The 2,395-nt window shown below is 37.0% G+C and overlaps 1 protein-coding gene across 1 annotated transcript in view; it reads right to left on the bottom strand.

Moving 5' to 3' along the window:
• The window catches only part of NNT (nicotinamide nucleotide transhydrogenase), a 106,810-nt gene that overhangs the window by 5,936 nt on the left and 98,479 nt on the right, over positions 1-2,395 (bottom strand). Inside the window, exons 22-23 of the mRNA XM_012664798.1 lie at positions 2,318-2,395; positions 957-1,072 (exon numbers count right to left, since the gene is read on the bottom strand). Coding sequence (XP_012520252.1) covers positions 957-1,072; positions 2,318-2,395 — 194 coding nt within the window. The remainder of the gene's footprint in view (positions 1-956; positions 1,073-2,317) is intronic.

The raw sequence follows: 2,395 nt of genomic DNA, 5'->3' as shown, positions 1-2,395 counted from the left end.
TGATGTGTTACAGACACTTACAACGACATGCTGTCCTGCTAAATATCAAGTGAGTTCTTAATGAAATGAAAAGCCTTTCTATGGTCTTCTAGGACACGTACTCTATCTAAAAATGGAAGCAGTACAAATTTATCCTTGTTTCACATAGCATTACTACAATAATATACTCTGCAAAGTCTCAAATATCGACTACTGATGCCATAATTTTTCATATACACATAAACAAGTGTATTTCACATTTACTCACTTACCAAAAACACTAAGTTTTAAACTCCCATATTTATAATAAAGAGAAACAAAATTAAAGGGAAGATACATATTACATTATCATGATTCTTAATATGCAAATATGAGTCAAGAGTGGTAAAGAGGTGTGCTCACTGCTGACGCAGAGGGAAATTTACAAGCCTTTGAGTTCTCTAAAATCTAGCCATGAGCTTTTTCAGAAGTAATGTACATGAGCAAAGCTTGCTTCCTTATGCCATGTTATTGTTTGGATTTCTAAACCACCTTTCTGCTAGACACTCCGTAACAACATACACATTCCCTTTCAAAAAAATTAAATGAAAAAAATATGCTCATCTTGCTATATGAAGGCAATAATACTGACTCACTGTCCCAGAGGGAAGCCATCTGCTTCACTGGACTCAATCTGGAATTCAGCCAGACTCATTCCAAAAGCTCACAGCAATTTTTTCAGCTGTGGTTACAGATTTTGTTAATCCACCCACATAATCTCATCTGGTTCTACTCGTGATGAGGGCACTTACTCAGGTTCTTTGGTGGCCAGAGAACAGACAGAAGCTGGATATAGGGAACTGGGCCCTAAACATGTACTTACTGCTGGGCCTCCTAAAAGGCATTATCATTTCTTATCAAATGACCAAAGAAAGTTGTGTGTGTGTGTTTTAAGTGACCTTTGATTATCAAAATGAAATATAAGTCTGAAACTTTACCTGCTTTGATTTCCAGACCTCAAGGACTGGCATGCCTGCAATAATAGAGTTGGGATCTTCTTGAGCTGCTGAATTAACAGTGTCATTAGCTCCAATTACAAGGACCAAATCGGTGTCTAAATAATAAAAGAAAAAAGAGAAATATAAAATTCAAGGAGTTACTTTCACTTCTTTTCGGGCAAATCATAATGATGTGACTTTATAATAATGACAATAACAGAAACTAGTATTTATAGAATACTCTCTTGTGCCAGGCACTGTACAAAGAGCTTTATCAGAGAGGTTAGGCAATTCAGCCAGTGTCTCACAGCTAAAAAGCACTAGGTCCAGCATCTGAACCTGACCATCTTGACAACAGCCTGCATTATTATGCTTCCTGCCTTTCAATAGATCTACCTAATCTGACTTTGTAATTCTTTTATTATCTCAAAATGATCTTGCTAGTCACATAAGATTTACATCCCATTCTCAACTTGTAAAGTGACCACTTAAGATGCAATCTGATGTCTAAAAGAGAGTGGTCTAAAAGTCTGTACTGTATTAAAGTTGTGTCCACAATTCCTGGCACTAGCTGGTGTTGCACATAATTTAACACAAGTGAAATTTGAAAAGGGACATAAAATTAAAATGGCCTAAGTTATCTCTTTAAGAACTGATATAGACTACCTTTAAATGTTGTCAAAATGCCTTGTGAATCTAGGCATACACACAATTTCATTATTTTTTCCTAATAAACAGTGTTTTTTAAGTTTATAGTGGACACTTGCCAGAGGGAACCGGTTTAATTTTAATAAACATAATCTTGGGCCAAATGTCATTATCATTCACAACATCTACCCAATGACAGCTATAAAGTACAGCACCATATCTAGTGAAGTCCTAGTACTTTAAAAAAAAGAAAACTACTTTCATGATCATGCACTGATATAACTGGAAACCAGTATAATCTCAGACACTGCAAGAATCAGACACTAGATTACGAACAGAAGCACTCTTGTAAATGAGGAGCCTGAGGTCGAGTACCAAGTTCAAGGCCACGAGCTACTGAGAGTCAAGATCTGGATTCAAAGCCAGGTCTGCCCAGATCCCCAGTCTTCAACATCTCTGCACCAAAACCTGGGATTTGCACCATCCTTCGGTTCTTCACAGAGGAGCAAAACTTACCCATGCTGCTTACAAATCTTTTGCACCTTATTCAATATTGTCCTTCACTTATTTAATTTCAACTGCATACCTACTATGTGCAGGTTACTTTTTGTCTGACTAGTCAGTCTTCACTGATTCCACAATTTATACTTAAGTCTGGCACTGTTTTATTCACTCTTGAATATTTAAACTTCACTGTCACCCCCATCACCTACCTGGGAAATCATGATTGATCTCATCCATTTCCAACACAATATCATATGGCACCCCAGCCTCAGCCAGTAGCACATTAA

Source organism: Propithecus coquereli, unplaced genomic scaffold (genome assembly GCF_000956105.1).
Source record: "Propithecus coquereli isolate 6110/MARCELLA unplaced genomic scaffold, Pcoq_1.0 Scaffold91, whole genome shotgun sequence".
NCBI lineage: Eukaryota > Metazoa > Chordata > Mammalia > Primates > Indriidae > Propithecus > Propithecus coquereli.
This window is presented reverse-complemented; position numbering and strand designations above follow the sequence as displayed.